Source organism: Enhydra lutris, unplaced genomic scaffold (genome assembly GCF_002288905.1).
Source record: "Enhydra lutris kenyoni isolate GAN:26980312 unplaced genomic scaffold, ASM228890v2 scaffoldscaffold58, whole genome shotgun sequence".
NCBI classification, from domain to species: Eukaryota; Metazoa; Chordata; class Mammalia; order Carnivora; family Mustelidae; genus Enhydra; species Enhydra lutris.
The window spans coordinates 152834-172015 of NW_019154142.1; the positions used below are offsets into that span (position 1 = coordinate 152834).

Consider the following 19182-nt stretch of genomic DNA (forward strand, 5'->3'; position numbering starts at 1 on the left):
TCAGGTGTCCTAGCACATCTGGCTTTTTCTAGGCGTCTTATCTCCTTGGCGCCGTTACTGAGGATGCCTCAACGCTGCAGATATGCCAGCCCATGACAATCTGGGCTGTGCTAACTTTCCGTTGGAGAGTCTCAGCTGTCTTTCTATCTCTTAACTCATTTGGTTGAATTTCATGAGAGCCTGAGTTAAAAACAAACCGAAGTGTGTGCATTGAAAACAGCAATAAGGTTGGGAGCATCTCGTCGCTGTAACTATTTACAAGGGAATTCCTTCCCAGGAGATGAATACGGCCGAGGGAATACTCTGGGAGAATCAAAGCCCAAAGGCTGAAGAGGTACATCTGGGCCTAAGGGTTCAGAGACACACATCAGGAAGACAGACACTCTGGGGCCTCCCTGCTCAGTATTCTTTTTTTTTTTTTTTCTTTTTATAAAGTAAAAATTCAGTTTATTCATCTGTTTATGACACAGTACACAAGAGGCAAAGTGTTTCACATCATAGATTTCACTTCCAAATCCTTGGAATGTTCATTTCTTTGGCTAAAAAGAGAGACTAGACATGAGAGGTAGGCAATGCTTAGGCAACTGCAATAAGGATGGGGAGCGGGTGATATTAATGCCATCCCTGCGGGGACGGGCACAAGGGGACTATTAGTCATAAGCTATTTTCTAGAATTGTTAGCTGGAAACAAAGGAGCACCACTCCTGGATGCTTAAACGTTGTGGGTCTCAGTCATCCCCACCACACAGGTACAGCAGCGCTTTCTGGTAGTCGCCCTTCGTGTCTTGCTGGATGTAGTAATACAGGGACTTGCCATACTTTCTCTTGAATTCAGACCTAATTTTCAACATGTCCACTTCACTGCGAGAGACCATGGTTCTTATCAGAACTTTATCACGAGTCCCCTTGCCCTTCATGGAGTCGTACAGCCGGTCAGCAAAATACAGGGGCTTATTCTGAATGCACTGGACCAGGTTTAGGAAAGCATTTTCCAGGTCTCCTTTGACCTCCTTCTTGATGCTCTCCAACATGTCATAAGGGCTGTAGCTCTTGTACCTATCAAATACTTTCTGGAGGTGACACACACTCCGCTCAGTCATGATGCTGATCCACTTGGGTACATCAGTTCCTTTCCTCTTCACTCCGGCATCATAGAGATCCCGGGCATCTTGGTCAATCAGTTCATAATCAATGACAGAGCCATCCTCTGATCTTCTACCCTTTGCAAGGGCAACCATCAGCTTGCGGAAGTCACCAGATGTGTCAGAAATGATGTCCTTCTCCAGATCAGTCTTGTACATTTCCTTGTAGACTCTGTTAATTTCCTGAAGCTCTTGGTTGGTCCTTGAGCAGATGATCTCAATGAGGGAGTCCTCATCAGTCCCCAGTCCCTTCATGGAGGCTTTCAGCTCAGAAGCGTCATACTGAGCAGGTGTTTTTAATAGGCCCAAAATCACTGTCTCCAGGTGGCCGGACAAGGCTGATTTCAGCGCTGATGCAAGTTCCTTTTTGGTCCTTCTCTGGTAGGCAAAGGCAATATCCTGTCTCTGTTCATTGCTGCGGTTGGTCAAAATGTTGACAATGGTGACCTCATCCACACCTTTGGTCTTGATGGCCGTTTCAATGTTCAGAGCATCACGCTCAGCATCAAAATTGGTGTATGCTTTGACTGACCCATACGCACTTGGGGGCGTGGAGTGATCACCCTCCAAGCTGAGCTTGCAGAGAATTTCGTGAACAGTAGACATTTTGAAGGAAGCTGGGCCCGGCGCCGAGAGCAGCAAGCGTCCCCAGTTGTAGAGCCCCTGCTCAGTATTCTTAATGCATGTTGGAAGATTTTGTTCAAACTTGCCCTGATCTCTCTGTGATGCTCTAGGGTAATGGTTCTCAATTCTTACTGTTCCATAGAATCACTTAGAGCTTTAAAAAAAAAAAAAAAATCCAGATGCCCAGGCCCTACGTTTGCCCTGCTGAGTGATGGTCTCTGGAAATAAGACCCAGGCATCACAACTTTTAAAATGCTCCCAAGCGTGGGCGCCTGGGTGGCTCAGTGGGTAAAAGCCTCTGCCTTCGGCTCAGGTCATGGTTCCAGGGTCCTGGGATAGAGCCCCACATCGGGCTCTCTGCTCAGTGGGGATCCTGTTTCCCCCTCCCTCTCTGCCTGCCTCTCTGCCTACTTGTGATCTCTGTCTGTCAAATAAATAAATAAAATCTTTAAAAAAAATAAAATAAATAAAATGCTCCCAAGCGATCTTCGTGGGCCCCTCTGCTTTAAAGCAAGAGTTTGCAAACTGTGTTCCTGGGTTGGTGCTTCAGGGTGATTGCTGGAAAGGCAGGGGCACTTCGTGAAGGCTGCTCCTCTCCAGACTCTCAGTCCCAATCCTTCCAGAGCTGCCTCTCCTTTTGTCTCTTTAAGTGTTTCAAATAAAATAAAATGTCATTGGAAAAAAAAAAAAATGGACAGTCTTGATTGAAACAAAGCCCACCCCACCAGTGGTTGGGATGACTAGCTTACCTTTCGGGATGGAGGTAGGAAGAGAAGCTGGGTGTTCTAGGACATCACTCCAAAGTAGGTGGAAAATGATCAAACACAGGTTTGTGACTATATATATATGCAGTTAAAATATGTATCTATATTTTAACTGCTTATTTCCTAGGGTCAGTGAGACCCATTCATAGTTAGCCAGGTGTTTAGGGAAACAAGTTTTTTTTTTTTTTTTTTAAGATTTTATTTATTTATTTGACAGACAGAGATCACAAGTAGGCAGAGAGGCAGGCAGAGAGGCAGGTGGAGGCAGGCTCCCTGCGGAGCAGAGAGCCCGATGCGGGGCTCGATCCCAGGACCCTGGAACCATGACCTGAGCCAAAGGCAGAGGCTTAACCCACTGAGCCACCCAGGCGCCCCGGGAAACAAGTTTTTTTAAACACTAATTACTTTCCCTCATGTTTCCTCCCACAATTCAAATGCCAGAAAACAAAACAAAACAAAACAAAAACCCTGGGAGAAAGAAGCTTGTTCTGTTGATACCAACAGCAATCATTATTAATGCTGACGCACATCCATTCGTGTTAAAATCTAGGAATAGGGCTCAGTTGGTTAAGCGACTGCCTTTGGCTCAGGTCATGATCCGGAGTCCCAGAATCCAGTCCCACATTGGGCTCCCTGCTCAGCATGGAGTCTGCGTCTCCCTCTGACCCTCTCCCTGTCTCGTGCTCTCTCTTTCTCTCTCTCTGTCAAATAAATAAAATCTTTAAAAATATATATAGGAATAAAGTGTTGTTATAGTGCAACTAGTAACTATTTCATGGGCTATGTACTCTACCCAGAGATGTATTTATTTTGAAGTATCATTCTTAAGCAGAATTACTCATATCACCAGAGTTCATAGTTTCCTTACTTAATCCTATTCCTGTAGATGATCTAGAGAATGTGATTACGCAAAATAATTAATTCATTTCCTCCCATTTTCATCTCAGTTTTCATTACAATGTAAAACTGTTAAAGATTTTTCTCTAGCATGGGTGTGGCTGTAGGGTCCGGAAATCTGAAACCGTAAAAAGGTGGCTTGTCATATGCACAGACAGAAAGATGCGCTCAAACAATATAAAAATTAAAGTCTAGAGACTACTCCAGATCTTTTGTGAACTTCCCAGTGCTGAAATCCCTTCTTTATCAAGTATAATTTTTATTAAAGAAAATATTGGGAAGTTGACCTTATTGAAACCGGGAACTGGAAGCATAGTTTGAGCACAACTATTGCAAATAATTTAGAAACCCAAGATGGAAAAGCTGTGCCGAATGGGAAAGAGGCCAGGAACGTTCAAGCTGGCCATTAATTCCCAGGAGTGCCCCAAGAAGCTCATGATGGAATTCATGTGCTACTGATATAAGATTTAGGACAACAGAGTTGAAACTTGGAGATGTCCTCATCCAACGCTCCGATTTTAACAACGAGGAAACATGTTGTTAAAAGTTAAATAATTACTTGAGAAGACACCAACATGAGACAACATTTCTGGGGTGGAAGTTAAGAGATCAGACGAAACCAGGTCCAAATTTAGACTCTATTCTCTTACCTGCAGCTTAACCTTGACCTGTTTGAACTTCAGTGTTCTTCATAAAAATAGAAATAATAATCCCTCCTCCCCAGTATGTTTGAGAAATTTTAAATATAAACCAGATGTAAAGTATCTGTCGCATAATAGGTCGTCAATAAACATTAATTCTGCCTTCCCTCTTTAGTGGAAGAGCAAAATTTAGAATATGATCTCTCTTACAGCTGCTTACAGTGTTCTTTCTGCATAACTCAACCTTAACCAACTGAACAGTGAAAATATTATTTGAGGGGGGCCTCGTTCTGTTAAGTGCCTGCCTTCTGCTCAGGTCATGACCTCAGGGTCCTGGGATCAAGTCCCACATTGGGGGTGGGGGGGTGGCTTCTGCCTCTGTGCTCTCTCTCTCTCTGTCAAAAAAATAAAAAATAAAATCTTTAAAAAAAAAAAAAGAAAAGAAAAAGAAAATATTATTGAAGCTGCCTAAAAATAGATTTCCTTCCAGACTCAAATAGGACATTTTATATTTGTAATAAATATGTTCCAATTCTGAAAGGGATTAAACTAAGTCAATGCTCTTGATCAAAATCCTGCTCAAATAGGTGTCAGTGCAAAGCCCCACTACATCTCTTGCTTGAATGTTTCTTTCTGGAGCTTCCCTCCATGCTCAGGCTCCAGCTTCCGTAGCTCAGCTTGTTCTTTGTCTCTCTGAAAATCTCGCTGTGTCCCAAGACACATTTTGGGCTTCATTAAGGTTTAGTCAGAAACCACGGCTATAATAATTAGAACCAGAGCCAGATCATTTCTTTCGTCAGCACCTCAAGGCAGTCTAGGCTCCCTTGGGAACTTCGGGCAATGATGGGATTGGGTTAAATATACGGTAACAATCAAGACCACAACCACACACAAAGGGAAGTCTTCACCCTTGCAGCTACCATAGACAAGGTCCATATGTGGGTCCCCTGCTCTTTGCTATTTACCTCATAGGTCAGGGGCTGCAAATGTCAAAAAGTAGTGACTCTTCTGTTCTAGAGGCAGGCAGAGGGAAGGGAGAAGGTAGGAATAGATGAAATAAGAATCAAGACCACAAGATTAATTTAGTTTTTAAAAAATTTTAAATTAATGAAATTCCAGTAAGAGCACAGCAGTGGCTTAGCTCTGAATCCCAAACCGTGAAGTTTCTTGAAAATCATATGATGCAACAAGGAGAAGAAGAGGAAATTTACAAATCCCAGTTTCTTTTTTTTTTTTTTTAAGATTTTATTTATTTATTTGACAGAGAGAGATCACAGTAGACAGAGGCAGGCAGAGAGAGAGGAGGAAGCAGGCTCCCTGCTGAGCAGAGAGCCCGATGCGGGACTCGATCCCAGGATCCTGGGATCATGACCTGAGCCAAAGGCAGTGGCTTAACCCACTGAGCCACCCAGGCGCCCCAAATCCCAGTTTCTTAAAACAAGAGAAAATGTTTCTCCACAATGAAAGAATGTAACTTGGATCAGGGAAAGGTGATCCAAGAGACCTACCTGAAGGCCAATCTAGTAACAGTATTGGACTTTAAATACTTTAAAGATGTGAAACTACAGGTTTTCCTGGGTGGCTCAGTTGGTTAAGTGTGCCTGCCTTGACACACTTGATCTCAAGGTCCTGGGATAGAGCCTAGCACTAGGGGTCAGTCTGCTTCTCCTTCTCCCTTTGCCCCGCCCCCCAAATCCCCCACCCCCGCTCATGCTCTCTTGCACTCTCTCTCTCAAATAAATAATAAATATTAAAAAAAAAAAAAAAGAAAGTGAAAATACAAGCAAAAACATTATGTTAGAAATAAATCAGGATGGCATTGGATTTTTCCTCAGCAACATCCAGTAACAACAGAAAACGGACTAACACGTAAAATACACTCAAGTAGAGAAAGTGTAAACCAGCTAAGCTGTCCTTCAAGTAGAGAACACGCCAACATGTGACTAAGAATTCAGGGAATAGTATTCCTGAGAACCTTTGCTGAGAATGATACTAGAGGATCTAACCAGGCAAGCAGGAGCTGACTGACAACTCTTCAGCAGAAGAACTGAGGTGAGCATACCATTTATTTCATCGCATAACTCTCACGAAAATTTGCAAGCATACACAAATGTAAAGAGCACGTTTTATAAATCCCACGTACTACCTACCCAGGTTCAATAAGTATCCATCTTTTGCCATTTCTCGTGTCATCTTTCAGCTACCCCCCTTTTTTGTGCTGAAATATTTTATTTTTTTAAGATTTTATTTCTTTATATCAGAGAGAGAGAGAGAGAGAGAGAGTGCGCACAAGTAGGGGGAGGGGCAGAGGGAGACGCAGACTCCCACTTTAGCGAGGATCCTGATGTGGGACTCTGATCCCAGGACCCTGAGATCATGACCTGAGCTGAAGGCAGATGTTTAACGGACTGAGCCACCCAGGCGTCCTTAAAAAGAAGATTCTAAACAATACGTTAATTTACACAGAAACAATATGCATCTGTAACTGGAAGGGACTTTTAAAAATATATAAACTGCCATGCCACTATTATACATAACATGGTATGTATTTTCTATACATGTGTTTAATTTGTAATATTATTATAAATAATTCCCTGAAATCATCTAACACCCATTTAATACTCATTCATCTTCCCCGAAATATCACAAAGCTCTCCTGTTAGAGCTGGCTGTGCGAAGCAGTTCACACACACGGCTCGTGTGTTGCTTCTGTTGTTATGTCTCTCCCGTCTCTTTTTTTCCCCCTTTTCCATGCCATCGGTCTATAGAAGACTGTGTCGTGTGTCACACAGAATGTCCTGTATCATCGATTTACTTGGTCGCTTCCTCATTAACTTGTTCCCTTTGGCCTGTATCTCCTACAAAGCAGTAATTGGGTCTCAATACGCAATTTGATTCAGACCGAATTTTTCAGGACACATTTGACAGGTGATCCTGGGGACTTGCTCTTGCACTGTGCAGCATAGGGAGGCACGGAACCTCTGGCCGTCCCATTTTTAGCGACGCTAAGAAACATGAGTGGCTTCGAGTGGTGTGGGCCGCTTCCCACTGTGCTTTCCCCTAGGAGCTGAGAATTTGTTATTTCTTACGTAGGTCCATTATGTCCGTAGGGGAAGCACAATGGTTATTTTCTAATTCTGAAGAGCACTACAAAGAATCAAATCATGATATGCATAAAGAAATAGCTTTTTCATGTACTCGACTAAGCACGACTTAGAAGATACCATGGGAAAAAGAAACCATGGAGTAGAGCAGAAAAGAAGAATGCCTAGAAATACAGAAAAGTTACAAAACTTGTGTGAGGAAAACTTTAAACTATTCCTGAAGGACAAAGGGTAGCTTTGAATAAATGGAAAAGAAATGGAAGGGCATCCCGTGTTCCCAGACAGGTTGATAACATCATAACCAAGGTATCTAATTCAGGAGCTCTGGGGCTCTGGGGTGGGACCCAAGGTCCTGAATCTCGTCTAGCCTGCCTTCCCAAGCATGGCCTCTTTGTGCTTTCGAGCAGCCTCAAGGTGTGGCCTCTGAGCCAAGAGCATGAGCATCCGCTGAGAACTTGGTTACAAATGCAAATTCTCTTGCCTCATCCCAGACCTACCAAATCAGACAATCTGGTCTCAGCAGTCTCCATGTTAACAAATCCTCTGGAGGATTCTGACATGAGCTACAAGTTTGAGAACTACGGCTCTAGCGTTTCTAAAATTTAAGTTGTGTAGGAATCACCTAAGATCCTGTCAGAGTGAAGACTTGATTCAACAGGTCTGGGATGGGGTCTGATTCTGCCTGGCTGGCCACCTCCCTCATGGTGCTGATGGTCAGAGACAACACTTGGAGGAGCGAGACTAGAGGAACAATCTGTTTCTAGTTCACTCAAGGCCAACTCATCCTGTCCCCTCCGCTCCCGTTTTGTTCTAGGTATTAATGACAAATCATATGTTACTTCTCTCAGTGGTATGTTTATTTTAAACAGAATTTAACCCACAGAAGTGTGTTCCTCTCACAACAAATTCAGCCAGAAGTAATTGGAAATTAATCTCAGGCTTTGGTGGAACAGTTTTGGAGAGACACCTATCCGGCATCTGTTAAATTGTGCCATTGAGGATATACTGTTAAATGGAATCTAGATGAACAAATTAGGGAAAAGCTTATGCATGAAGAGAATCTTTGTATAAATCTATGTCTAAATTTGATTCGCCTCCACTTTCTCTCCCTTAATAAATTCTGATTTTCCGGACTTAGGTTTAGGCTATCTATTGATTTCTGGTGTCCCCAAATTTGGTGGTTTAAAACAATCAACATTTATTTGAGCTCACGGATTTCCTGGGTCTGGGATTTAGGCAAGACACAAAGGCAGTGCCCTGCAATGTCTGCGGCCTCCGAAGGGGCAGCTCAAAAGTCTGGATGGTTGGAAGGGCTCCACTAGGACCAAAGACCTGTGATCTTTGTTCTAGCTGTTGGTTCGGTTCTCTGGTTCTTCTCTATGTCATGTCTACTGAGACCGGCTGGGATGACTTCTTCACTGATGCATCTGGCATCTAAGCTAGAATGACTGGGACAGCTGGGCTGACCAGGCTCCTCTCTCCTCTCTCTCTCTGTCTCTCTTTCCTGGTTAGCTTGGCCTTCTTCAGAACTTGGAGCTTTCAGGGTAAAAGGACTTCTTGGATGGCGGCTGCCTTCTGCCAGGACGAGCATTGCCAGAGATAAGGCACAAGCTGCAACACTTGCACAGTCTGGCTTCACTCTGCCAGAGGCTGTTGGTTGAGGAAGGCCAGATTCAAGGGGCAAAGGATAAGACTCCATCTTTCCATTGGATCCGATGAGCTGCGTTACCATGGTTAGGTTTTGTTAAAGTGAAACCCAGATGCACCAAAGATGCAGTGAAGTTGGTTGGTTAGAATCAATGTAAATGAGGAAAAAAAAAAAAAAAAGCTAGCTTTATGAGCTTCTTTGAAAGGCTCAAGGGAGCCTGTGGTTGGCATCTCTTCCTCACTCTGCCTTCAGTGATCTCACCGGGGTAACTTGAATCTGTGCCATAGAAATTGGCAAACAGTTCGAACCGGGATTTTTTAAAGAGCCAGTTGTTAAATATTAATCACACACCATGTTTAAAATCCAAGTAATATACCAAATAGATTGCAAATAGATTGCCACTTTCCATCCTCCACCTTCCACTGTCCCACCTAAACCCCCCCCACACACACACACCTGAGCCTGCTCTAAGTTCCCAAGGATGTATTCTGGGTCTTAATACGTTTACGGTCCTTTCTTCAACTGGGGATAAGGTCCATGGTCATAAAGGTTCGTTCCCCGGATTCACCAGCTAGAGGGCCAGGACTCTTTGTGATATAAGGTGTGAGCCATAGCGTAAGATATAGTGTCTCTTCCTTACACATTAGTTCTGCTAAGAGATATGGGGGGAACTTAAATATAAACATATACATATATATAATATATACATATATTAAATACATATATATGTATAGATTTACACTAATGTATATGTTAGTAAATATGTGTAGATTTAAGCTATACATATATGTATATATACATATAACCTTGGACCCCCCATACATATATGTATATGTCCATACATATGTGTATATATCTATATTTAAACTAACATGGGTATATTACATAATAGAATACACAAAATTTGCATTATTTCTGATAAACATAAAACTGCAGAACAGTTCTACACTAGCATTGCCTTGACAGTTTCCCCAAACATCTGGTCAGGACCGACTTACCCATTAGTCATAGCAGGTACTATGCCTAGGGCCCGTGATACTTTTAGGGGCTCATGAAAGTGTTTTTAATTTATTTTAAAATCAGAAGAAAATAAATGAACTTTTGGGTTGAAAACTGCTTTAGTATATACTATTAATATACTTGTCTTTATATTAACACATTCATAAATGTGTGTGCGTGTTTTAATGTAGAAAGGGGTCCATGAAGGCAGAAGTGCCTAGGGCCCCCAAAAGCCATAATACGGCCCTGCCTGTAGGGACATACTTTCAGTGCACAGTGGAATCATGTGAAAAGCTCTGAATTTTAGGCATCATATACTTTCAATGTGTTATTCTTGAGAACTGCTGACTTCAGATTCCAAGGAAATGAATTCCAAATGCTAGAATTTCATATGTCCTTGAAAGGCAGTAGAATAGATTTGCAGGACAAGGATTTCCTCTGACTACACCGCAAATCCCACTGTCTACGGCCGTCTGTGAAGAGTCTTGTACTTAGTCCCAAGTTACAACACTTTTGCTCCCAGATGCCACAACCAATATTTACATAAAGTGGCCGAACTTCTGGCATGAGTCCCGCTGTCAAACCATAAAATCTTAGAACTTGAAGCCACTGGGGATGCCTGGGTGGCTCAGTCCATGAAGCATCTGCCTTTGGCTCAGGTCATGATCCTGGCATCCTGGGATCAAGCCCCGAGTCATCATTGGGCCTGCTCAATGGAGAGTCTACTTCTCCCTCTCCCCCTCTGCCCCTCCCCCCCCACTGCATGAATGCTCTCTCTTTCTTTATCAAATGAATAAACAAAATTTATTTAAAAAAAAAAACACACAGAAGAACCTGAAGCCACTGAACCCCAAGCCACATCAGTGGAAGAGCACCTTCCTCACCATCCTTGACCACACACTCTGCATCCATTTCAGCACATCCAGACACTGCCTGCCCTTGGGAGCTGCAAATCTCTTCCCTTCGGGTTCTTGTCCTCAAGGAAATACCAGAAAACACAGAGACACAGTGGTCGCTAGTGATGCAGCAAAAATGTCAGAATGAGTGTACCGCTGAACGCCACGAGTCCGCGGCCGTGGATGCGCTACACGCTGTGGGCAGTACCCACAAGCACCATTGTGGTCTCATCATCCTCGGGGCCAAGGTCCAGGCCATCCTCCACCACCCTATGCAGGGTGCTGTAATGCTGCTGGCTTTGGTGGAAAGAATGGAGCTTGGAAGCCGCCTCCCAGGCTGCAAAGGTTGGCATGGGTAAGACATCTGGCCTCTTTTTTTCAAAAAAGCATTTCACGTTTCTCTCACTCAGCTTGTTGGCGTACTCCAGGAATGTATTTTCCAACTGCTCCTTCTCCTTTTGTGTATACGTCTTCCAAAAACTCAGCTGAAGGTAGCTAACTTTAGATCGGCAGCGAGCACAACAAGTGGTGAGCAGAGAGAAGAAAGATGCCGAACAAATGATGAACCAACCTAGAATCTAAGAAAAAAAGACATTGAGGACGTGCAAAAGCACAGCCACTTCTCAAGGAGCACAGATGGTGTTACTGGTCAGCATACGACCCAGTTAATACCACAGTCATTGCCGCTATCTCAGTGGAAATCCTTCATATTCATTTTTTAATCATTCTTGTTTAATGATCAAAGGAAAGTGCAGGTTTACCCAATCCCTATCATTCATCCCACCCACCACTGCTGGTATGCAAAGAAATAACCAGAAGGCAGACAAATGGAAAAGAGCAAAAATATAAATTATCCAAGAATCAGCTAAACCACCCCCTGAAAGAGTATTAATTGTTAAAGGAAAGAATTCCATGCCTAAGTGAATATGATCATTGGAGGAAATGAGCATTTCCTCAGCCCGGAGCTGTCAGCATTGGTAAGTACATGTTCATGGCTAGTGACCGATTTTTCCATATTACTTTGTTTGCGGAGAAAAACAGATCCTCTCTGAGAGAAATCCCATGAGTGACCATCCATGATAAAGTGAGAGAGACATGATACAATGGGGAAACTAAAGCTAGAAGAATTGAAAGGCCTCAAAAAAGCCAAGGGAAAAAAAAATTAAAGTCATTCTAAACCTTCAGGATAGTTGGTTCTGAATTTTGGTAATTGGGGAAAAAAATTCCTTTCGGAGTACAAACTGGTTCAACCCGCTTTTTTTTTTTTCCTGAATTTTAAGAGCAGAACTCTAAATAGCTCAACTGACCTTCTAAACTTTCTTGTTGTTCTTAATTATACTTGTCAAAATTGGAATTGATCTCCTATTTGGACAACTAACAGAGCCCTTTCACAGTCTCTCTTGACATTTTCATTAAGTGACTCTTGGTATTTCTCAGCAAATGGGCCTATTTGAAAATAGAAGCAATAATCTGCAAATGAACCCATTCCGACCATAACAGAACTACCAACAAGCCCTGATGCTTTAAATCCGGAGATCCCACACGCGGGCTCATGCTGTGGGGCCATTGTGAAGGCCCCAGACTCCCACGAACGCCAACTCTGGAACGGGCACTAGGTGGGTTTAAATCTCAACCTTCCCCTCCCTACAGGTGTTCTCATTTCCTATGGGTGCCTCATTTCCTCAATTATAAAATGGCAGTTCCCCACCTCTGAGGGGAGTTTGGTGGATTAAAATAAGACAATGAAGACACACATATGCATTCAGGAAGCGTTAGCTGGTATCACGTGCTGCTATTTTTCAAACATACTGACATTTACGTAAAAGCGTTTCTGAACTCATGGTTCTTTGTGGCATGATTTATGAATGAGGCACTGGTCCTATCATGTGAAAGTCCCATAGTTACCTTGAATCACTTGTGATCTTCCCCATCTCTTCTCTTCTACCTTCCTCTTTCCACACAGCCGGGCCTCCTATGGGCCAGCAGGCCATCTCACCACAGTATCCGAGCCAGTTCTGCTCGGGTTATACTATTTGATCGACCACAGATCTTGGTCTGATCTCAGCATCACCGTGCTCTCACCTGAGGGCTGAGCCCTGAGCCCTCTTGTTCGTCGCCAGTTCACAGTACGGAGACTCTGGCTAGACGTGGTGGACGCTCCCACCCCAGCTCTCCGCATTCCGCATGACTCCCCTCTCTCAAACCCTGGCAGTTTGCTCATTCATTTAGAACTCGGACTGTGTGCCAGCAGCTTTACGCCCATGTATGTCCGTCATCTCTACACCTTCCAGCAACCTCCCAAGGTAGGTGTTATTCGTCCCAACTGTGAGGAAACAGGGGCTCAGAGGGGTCAAACTATGAGCTTGGGGTCGCAGAGTGGTAAGTGGTGAACTCAGGATTCAAACCCCAAGCTGGCCAACTCGAAGACCAACCTCTGGCCACTAGTCCTCTCGACTTGCTTAAAATAGAGAGCTGCCCAGCTGGATTTCTTGTTTCCTTGGCCCAGCCACGGATGGGGCACTTTTTCCACCCCCACCCACACACCCAACTATTGATCTGGACTGTTTGTCACTCCTTCCTGGCTGAACCACTGCGGTCAGCACCTGCCGTTGGCACCGCTCCCCTTGTCCACATCCCACACGCATCCTCCCCTAGAAATCAGCCCCAGGTCCTTCTCATTCTGCTGAAAAGTAAACAGGTGGTGTGCCCGGGCTAAGCGATGACAGGATGTGCATGATTTCCTTATGCCTGTGTTTAGAGAAGAAAAGCTCACACGGTGATAAGTGTTTGGACCTGGCACTGACTGAATAGAGTCTGGTGCCTGAGGACATAAATCATAAATCACTCATTGTATCATAACATTCGGAATTAATACCTTCCTTCAACAAAAGAAGGAAGACGTTTGGGATCCTGGCATGTTTTTATCTCAGATGTGCTTTATGCATTAAACAAAAGCTTTTGTCTGGGGGCATTTTTAAGCTTATCTGTTCGTGTAAAAAGTACGGTGTGACTCTTCCGCTGACCAGCTTTGGAAAGTATGATTTTAAAACCAGACTGCCCAGATGGCTTGTTGAAAAGGCGGGTCCTTGTTGAAAAAGTAAAAAATTATACTCCTTTCAGTGCACTTTTTTTTCCTGAAACAAATGGCATTCCTGACAAATTGTGGGTCTGTTTATCTACTCTGATTAGCTGTTGTGGTTTGGGGAATGTAACCCCACGACTCACGACTCACGAGGAGGAACTCCTTTTCCGGAGGCCAGGGAAGGCGTCCCATCTGGATTTGTGCACAGGTACCTGGAAGGATGACAAGCTACTTCCTGGTGTCAGTTAGGTAAAGCTACGGTTTCCCTCTGTTCAATAAAACAGTGTCCCAAATAAAGCATTACTTGAGCTGCTCAAGTAATGTAAGAATATTTTCAGCTGTAGCGGGTAAAAAGAGCAGAGGACGGAACCTCCCTAGAGAACACGGTCCCTTTTCACTAACGGCTATTTAAAGACTGCCAACGCCCATGTAACACAGGAAATTTTTCTCAATCTTGACAATATTTATACACAGAGATAACAGGTGCCAGAAATCATTTGAGGGGATCTCTACACTAATTATATTACGTGCCTCTTTGAAAAACATTTGGTTCAGCTCTATTTTAATAGATGAATGCTATCTGCACGTGTTTTTCTGAGAAACCAGTTTGAAAATAAATAATTGATAGGAGGCAGTGATTTCTAATTACAGCTCTGTCATTAACACTCAATTATGAGTTAGTGTCATGCATTATTTACCAAGTCAACCCAGAGAGATTGTTCTAAAAGCACTTAAGGATTGACATATGCATAACCCAGAAGATACTTTCTTTTTGGAAATAGGAAAGACCATCCCATCAGCAATTTTACCAAACCACCAACCCCTAAAAAGCTTTTCCTGAGATTGTCTTCATGCTGCACTGTGTTCCAATTTTCCTTTCATTTCAAAATGTTCTAGCAGGATTCAGACTCAGCTCTGCCTGAAAGGAGTCCCCGAGAGAAAAGAGAATCCTTCAAGCTCCTGCTGGGAGAGAAAGGAGAGTCTGTCCTTCCTTACCTGCGACTGGGCTTGAAGGGACAGCTTCACTTCTTCGTTGTCCGCGGGTGTCATGCTGGTTTTGCCACAAGAGACTTTGGGAAGTTCATCCCAGCACTCTTGGGGTTTGCCCTTGCAAATCAGTCCCAGGAGTCTGGAACTTTTGGTCCCGCTCATGGCACATTCATAAAACGTCCCGTTGAGCAGAGCCACAGAAAGCCACATCGTCGGAGCCACCAGTGAACTCAGAGTGATCTGGCCGAGGACATAGACAAAGCGGCAACTGTGGCCTTTGGCGAAGATTTTCCTGGGATTCACACAGCAGCCTGTGAAGAGCCTCCAAAACTTGCTGTTCAGAAAGAATCCCAGAATCAGCAACACCCAAGCAGGAGCAAACAGGAAAACCAGCCCATAGATCACGTTCTCAGTGCTGCAGGGACACTTAAAAGCCACCAGCGAAAAGAGACGCTCACTCCCCAGGGTCAGCAGAGCCATGAAGCTGTAGCCAATTACAGTTTTCTGGTTGAAGAAGAATTTTAAAATCCCTTGAAAAGCATCCATGCTGAAGGCACACCAAGGGAAATGGCTTTGCTTATTTATCTGGGGAGCAGCTGTGGCAGTGGCCAGGGGTGGAGCTCTTTCTTCATTAGAAACAAACATTCCTCCTTCTCAGACTGAATTCAGCCAGATAAGGAAACAATGTCATTCCCCAGGAATGACTGTTTCCCAACTGTGTCCAGATAATGCCTCCTACTGGTGGATTTAACGCTGTGGAACCTGGGCCGAAACACAGAGACTCAGAGTAGATTCAAAGGGCACTGCTTCCATTTTCTATTATTTTCACGTGGCTTGGATTCTCAATCACAGCAATAATAGTCCAGGAATTTTCCAGTCAGAGGAACCAACATGAGCAGAAGGAGGTTTCACTGGGAGCCAAAGCATGTCTCTAGGCGGGGAGTTTCATAATGCCTTTTCCCTCACTGCTGCTTTGCCTTAAGATCTGGAAGATTCATTTTGCATCCTCTTAAACTGACTAGTGTCAGAGATTTGAGTCAAATTTTAGGATTTGGGCTATGTGAAATTTAGATGGAAAAGTTTAGGGAACATTTGAGTTTGAATGAAAGACAAAATGAGAAGGGTCCTCATCGTTTCTTTCCCAGGAGATCGTAGCAACCTCTCGATTAGTATCTCTGCCCTTGACCTCACGTCCACCCCTACCCTCAACCCTAACAATGACTAATATTTTAATTTCTTACCCTCCTGAACGATATTTATTTTTGAAAATGATTTTTTGAGAAATAATGCTTAACTCTGCTTCATAAAGCATATTGTTTCAACAGAAAATGGGTCCCTTAGGATATTCCATAAAAATGAAAGGGTTTAAGACGTGTACAGATCACAGGGTCAGTACATTTCAAAGCTGAGTATGAGCCCAGACTTCCCAACTACAAACTCCACATGCTTAACCATCGTGCTGTCCTGCCTGGAACAGAATATTTGGGTGCTCGGCTAATAGATATTTGTTCTAGACCAAGTTTTGTAGAATTTTTTTTCCTCTTTATTAGGTTGCCTTTAAGATGTACTTGGGGATTACACCAAGTGTGACATGTAACAACTTAAGCAGGACTGAATTTTCCCTGATCCTAGACAAGAATCCGCTGGTGGAGTCTGTGGAGGAGCTCCCCACCGGGCGATCCTTTCTGTGCTACTGCACTTTACTCTGTGGGATTATCAGAGGTGCCGTGGAAATGGTAAAGCACGTATTTCATTGGGCCAAGTTTATTTGTTAGCCAGTGCTGTGTAACAAATGACCCCCCCCTCAAAAAAATACAACTGCTGAAAACAACAAACACTTATTATCTCACACAGTGTCTAAGAAGCTGAAATCTGGGAAGGGTTTTGCTAAGAGCCTGTAGCTCTAGGAGCCTTTCAGAGCTTAATCCCCATATAGACCAGCCCTTGGTCAGGGCCGCCGTGGTGAAGACTTGATCCAGGCTAAGAGAACCCACCTCCATGCTTACATGGCCTCAGTGCCCGGCTGGCTGTTGGCTAGAGGCCTCATGAAATTCCTTGCCATATATGCCCCTAGGTAGATCCAGTCACAACAGGTGCCGTCTTCCCTGGTGCAGTGTGGGAGGGCGCTACCTGTGGGTGTGAGTTACAGGAGGCGAGATTGTTGGAGTCTTTTGGGAGGCTGGCTTCCACACCTGGATTATTCATTGGCTTAACAAAGGCAGTGATCAACATCTGTTCAAAGGCACTGGGTATACAGGATGAGTTAGACATAGTCACTGCCCTTCAAGAGTTTCTGTCCAGTAGAGAAGTCAGATGTGTAAAGAAGTGTGGATAATGGCTATGTGAGGAGCTGGGTTGGGCTGGGTGGTGGGGCAGGGACAACTTCCTAGAGAAACTCTGGGCTGGCTCATGAAGGATAAAGAGGAGTTAGGGAAAGCAAGGCCTTTGGGTGAGGGGAAAATAATATTCCCAGTAAAAAGAGGAGCGTGTCCAAAAGCGCAAGAAGAAAGTTTCATTCAAGGAAGAAGGCACTTGAATGACTCAGTATGGGTGACATAGCAGAGAATCTCCAGTCAGTATGGGTAGATTGAGGGAGATATTGTCATGAAAAAGGAAGTTTCACTTCTTTACAGAGGCCTGATTTTTGAAAAGTGGTAGGGGGTATTCATATGACCCAAGCTTGGAAATTTAGACTTCTGTGATGAACACAGCAGAGATCCATTATAGGTTGATAAACAGGGAATGATATTTTGAAATTCGTGGTTTAGGAATTTCATTCCTTTGTCGTCAAATTGAAAGCATGCAGGAGGGTACGAAGCTGGAGGGAAGAAGAGGGCAGTTGGGAAGCTGTGATGGTAACCTCAAGAAAAACCAGATTAAAGTCCTGACAATAGGAGTGGAGGGAAAAAGACCAATTTGAACAACATTAAGAAGGAGATTAGTAATCAGACTGAAGACTAGGTTATCAGTTAACTGAAAGAGACAAGATTGGGGAAAAAAGTCAGGAATTATTCCAGGTTCTGAGCAAACCAAGGAGAGGTACAGTGGGGGTTAGGAGAGATGACATGAGGAGTTCGGCTTGGGAGTTCTGGAGTTGAGGTGTCTCACACACAGGCAAGTGACGATATCCAATAAGCAGTTGTTACACGTGTCTGAAAGCCACAGAGAGATGTGGAGCAAAGAGGCATTGGAACTGTCAAAAGAGGCGTCACAGTGTGTAGAGGAAGAAGGGAAAGGAGTCACAGGTGGAGACCTAGGAAGCAGTAACATGGACTAAGTAAGTTGGAGAGAGAATACAAAGGCTGCAAAGGATACCAAGAAGGAAGAATCAGAGGTGGGAAAACACTAGGACGGGACGGAGTCGGAAACAAAGGAGGAGAGGATCTCAAGAGGGGGTGATCCACAAGAGCGAGGACAGCGGAGACGCAAAGTAAAACAAGACCTGACAAATAGTCAAAACACGTAGGGATGGAAAAGTCAGGAAGGACCTCAGTAAAAGCTGGTTTGGGAAAGTGAAGGAGGAAGAAGGCGATCTGTCAAGACTGTCGAGCCAAGGGCAGTTCAGAAAGAGGTAATAGTCCACAATCTCATTTTTCTACAAGTTTAGCTATTGAAAGTGGTGGGACCAGAGAGTAGCCAAAGACTAGACACGTGTTGACCTACCCAATAAGGAGGCGTTCATGTAATTTTCAATTATTGGTGATTAGAGGAAGGATATAATAACAGGGAATCCAAAAGAATAAAACAATTGAAATAATGTTTTATTCACACGGATCTTTTACCAAATGTTTAGGTTTGCCCTATAATCCAGTAATTAAGAAAAGGGAAGGGAAATATTCTGAGAGTTTATAAGCAAAGGGATGAACCATAAAACAAAGGCAAAAATAGGATAAAGAATTCTCCAGTTTTCATGGATAGCACTTGATTCTAGCGCCATATGACAGACAGGTATGAGACCTCATGTGGCCTCAAACACACATCGAAATAGCTTCAGCGCAGCCTCCTGGTTTATCTTACTGGGCCTTCTGTTAAATTTTGACAAAGACAAAAAAGATCTCATGGGGTGGGGGGAATGAGGATGAATATAGCTTCTATATTTCAAATGCCTACTAGACTCAGGTTTTATCACTTATTATCTTCTTTTACCAACCAGATACTTTTGCTCGGTTATCTTATTTATCCCAATGACTTAAAATAGCTGAATGGACACTCTGCTGAGGGTAGTAGGTCAGCCATATGCTGCTCTTATGTGAATACATTTTAATAAATAGAGAAGTAAGCCCTGTGGGATTACTTCCATGTATGGGAAGTGGGAAATGCTTTACAATGGAAAAGAGGGGCTGGCCATCAAATATTCATCTCTGTAATTTTTTTTTTTTTTTTTTTTTTTTTTTG

General features: G+C 43.6%; 2 protein-coding genes and 1 pseudogene across 3 annotated transcripts in view; 1 reads left to right on the forward strand and 2 right to left on the reverse strand.

Annotated features, from left to right (window-relative positions):
• LOC111158231 (trafficking protein particle complex 3 like) overlaps positions 1-19182 on the forward strand; it is a 67427-nt gene that overhangs the window by 47313 nt on the left and 932 nt on the right. The window contains 1 exon segment of the mRNA XM_022520153.1: positions 16338-16523. Within this exon segment, the coding sequence (XP_022375861.1) occupies positions 16338-16523 (186 nt within the window).
• Positions 427-1798, reverse strand: LOC111158257 (annotated as a pseudogene). The gene has a single exon (XR_002641341.1). The product of XR_002641341.1 is annotated as an annexin A2 pseudogene (transcript).
• LOC111158256 (calcium homeostasis modulator family member 5) lies at positions 10645-15348 on the reverse strand. Its single transcript, XM_022520167.1, has 2 exons — positions 14794-15348; positions 10645-11293 (listed from the first exon to the last, which is right to left on the reverse strand). The coding sequence occupies exons 1-2, from the start codon at positions 15331-15333 to the stop codon at positions 10904-10906; spliced, it is 930 nt and encodes a 309-aa protein (XP_022375875.1). The 5' UTR covers positions 15334-15348; the 3' UTR covers positions 10645-10903.